The 3,292-nt window shown below is 39.5% G+C and overlaps 1 protein-coding gene across 1 annotated transcript in view; it reads right to left on the minus strand.

Moving 5' to 3' along the window:
* Positions 1–3,292, minus strand: part of nbas (NBAS subunit of NRZ tethering complex) — a 232,923-nt gene that overhangs the window by 9,196 nt on the left and 220,435 nt on the right. Inside the window, exon 46 of the mRNA XM_008286182.1 lies at positions 2,721–2,862. Coding sequence (XP_008284404.1) covers positions 2,721–2,862 — 142 coding nt within the window. The remainder of the gene's footprint in view (positions 1–2,720; positions 2,863–3,292) is intronic.

Raw genomic sequence — 3,292 nt, forward strand, 5'->3', positions numbered from 1 at the left:
CCTGATGATTACAGTGGAGTTAATGGGCAGCACTTTCCTGCCAAAGATCAACTGGAATGACAACAAAGACGCACAAAATGATCATAAAGAGTGACAAAATGACAACAAAGTTACACAAAATGACAACAGAGACACACAACGAAACACAAAACAGCCACAAAGAGACACAAAATGATCACAAAAAGACAATAAACGACAACATAGAGACAAAAAATGACCACAAAGAACTACAAATGACCATGAAGAGACACAAAATGACAACAAACTCACACAAAACAACAACTAAGTGACACAAAATGACAATGGAGACACAAAATGTCCACAAAGTTTCACAAAATGACCACAAAAAGATGCAATATGACAACAAAGAGACACTAAATGACACAAATATCAGCACCAGGAAACACAAAACAACCACAGAAACGCACAAAATTACCCCTCAGAGACTTTAAATCACAACAAAGTTACACAAAATGGCAACCAAGAGACACAAAAAGACACAAAATCAGCACCAAGAAACACAAAACAGCATAAAAAGACACACAGTGACCATAACATCAACACTAGGAAATGTAAAACAGCAGAAAGACACAAAATTACCCCTCAGAGACTGAAATTGAAAACAAAGTTACACAAAGTGACAACGGAGACACACAAAATGGACACCAAGAGACACAAAATGGCAACACAGACACAAAACAACCACAAAGACACACAAAATTACTCCTCAGAGACTGAAAATGACAACAGAGTAACACAAAATGACCACAAAAAGACATAAACTGAGAACATAGACACACAATGAGCACCCGGAGACACAAAACGACAACAGATAGACACAAAATGAGCACCCGGAGACACAAAACGACAACAGAGACACACCAAATGACACAAAATGAGCACCAAGAGACACAAAACGGAAACACAAAGACACAAAACAACCACAAAGACACATAAAATTACTCCTCAGAGACTTAAAACGACAACAGAGACACACAAAATGCCACACAACGAGCACCAGGAGCCCCCAAACGACCACAGTGAGGCTCAAAGCACCACCAGAGTTACACCACACGNCCAGAGAAACCAACAGACGTGTCACTTTATTCCACAAAAAAAATCATCAAAAATAAGTCCTTTGGTTAAATCAGATTCTGTTAATAACAAAAAAATCTGTGTTTTTTGGTGCAATCGTGAAGCCATGGATGACTCAGCTGTGACCAACAGTAAATAAATAAAAAATAATATTCAGTAGGTAAAATGATGGTTATTTATCTGTCTGCAGGTTGAACCTTAAGTCAAAATAAAACAGTCGCATGAGAATAATAAATAAAATTCACCAGAAATAAGTCCTTTGGTCAAACTAGATTCTGTAAAAAATAAATAATTCTGTGTTTTTTGGTGCAACCGTGAAGCCATGAATGACTCAGCTGTGACCAATAGTTAATAAATTAAAATTAATATTCAGTGTGTTAAATCACTGATATCTGTCTGTCGGCTGACCCTTAAGTCATAATAAAACAGCCGCATGAGAATATAAATAAAATTCACCAGAAATAAGTCCTTTGGTAAAATTAGAGGATGTAAAAAATAAATAATTCTGTGTTTTTTGGTGCAACCGTGAAGCCATGAATGACTCAGCTGTGACCAACAGGTAATAAATAAAAATTAATATTCAGAGGGTAAAATGATGGTTATTTATCTGTCTGCAGGTTGAACCTTAAGTCAAAAATAAAACAGCCGCATGAGAATAATAAATAAAATTCACCAGAAATCAGTCCTTTGGTCAGATTAGATTCTGTAAAAAATAAATAATTCTGTGTTTTCTGGTGCAACCGTGAAGCCATGAATGACTCAGCTGTGACCAACAGGTAATAAATAAAAAAAACAACATTCAGCAGGTTAAATGGCATTTCCTCCGTCTGTCTGCAGGCTGAACCCTGTCAGACGTCGACTGAGTTACGGCAGATTTCTGTACATGTGAAATGATGAATAATAAATCAGCCACATAAGAGCAACAGGAAGCTCCCACCAAGGCTGCAAACACAAACAAATCACTTTATTCTACAAAAATTCACCCAAAATAAGTCCTTTGCTCAAACCAGATTCTGTTAATAACAAAAAATTCTGAGTTTTGTTTGTGTAACCGTGAAGCCGTGAGTGACTCTGCTGAGACAAACAACAAATAAACAGAANTTGTAGGTGCGTCATCAAACCAAACTCCATTCAAAAAAGTTCAAATTTAAGCCCAGAAGGAGAACGTTCATAAATTAAGCCTGATTTCTGCAGCATGTGGAGCCTCCGTGTTCTCCAGCGTTGGTAAAACCTGAGGAACATGTTGGGCGTGTTGACTAAAGGTTTTTTCTTTTTTGTATTTTCATTTAATAATCAAAGAAATGCACCCTTTGGTTTTTCCTTTTCTGCTGATGTGTGTCATTCTAACTTTGGCAAATTTCCTGTTTAGTAAAAATTACAAATATCTCGTCAAAATAACCCAAAAGTCTGTAAAAATAAATACTGGAACTAATCAGTGTTTTTAATATATATAAAACGGATAAAGATATAATAGTTTTAGTCGTGTTTACTGTTATTTTACGGTGTTTGTAACTGAAGACATCTGAGCTCTCTCCCCCTCCTCAGTGCTGCTCTTTAAAGCTGCTGCTGGACTTCAGAGGGTCACCTGACATAAAACCATAAAACCATCCACACACAGTATTTACCTGAGCGGGCAGCTTGTGCTTGGTGCCGTACAGCGACCTCACCATGGCGACGACCTGCTGACCCAGATCCACCTCCGACCCCTGGCAGCGGGTCAGCAGGGCCAAGGCGAGCAGCACCCAGGGGTTACGCTCCGACGCCGCCCTGCAGGCCGAGACAGAGGATGTTAATGAGCTTCTGGTACATGAGAGGCAGAAAACACAGAGCACAGGAACAAACCGCCGTCTCTCAGCGTCTGTCTGCAGCTCCATGAATAATAAATGAGACGCATCAGAGCGACGGCTTCGGCTTCTGCTCGTACCGCTGCAGAGGAACCACATCAAGAGGTTTGCAGATGAACTGATGAAACGTGACGGCGGAGAGGACGAGGATGGAGCCACGCTTGACCACGGTGCTCCCACGGTTAATATCAAACGCCCGCAGGCTCAAGAACAGACGTCATTCTGCTCATACGTCCGCTATCGGCTTCGCTGAAGCCTCCAGAGAAACCAACAGACGTGTCACTTTATTCCACAAAAAAAATCATCAAAAATAAGTCCTTTGGTTAAATCAGATTCTGTTAATAACAAAAAAA

This window comes from Stegastes partitus, unplaced genomic scaffold (genome assembly GCF_000690725.1).
Source record: "Stegastes partitus isolate 25-593 unplaced genomic scaffold, Stegastes_partitus-1.0.2 Scaffold439, whole genome shotgun sequence".
Classification (NCBI taxonomy): Eukaryota; Metazoa; Chordata; class Actinopteri; family Pomacentridae; genus Stegastes; species Stegastes partitus.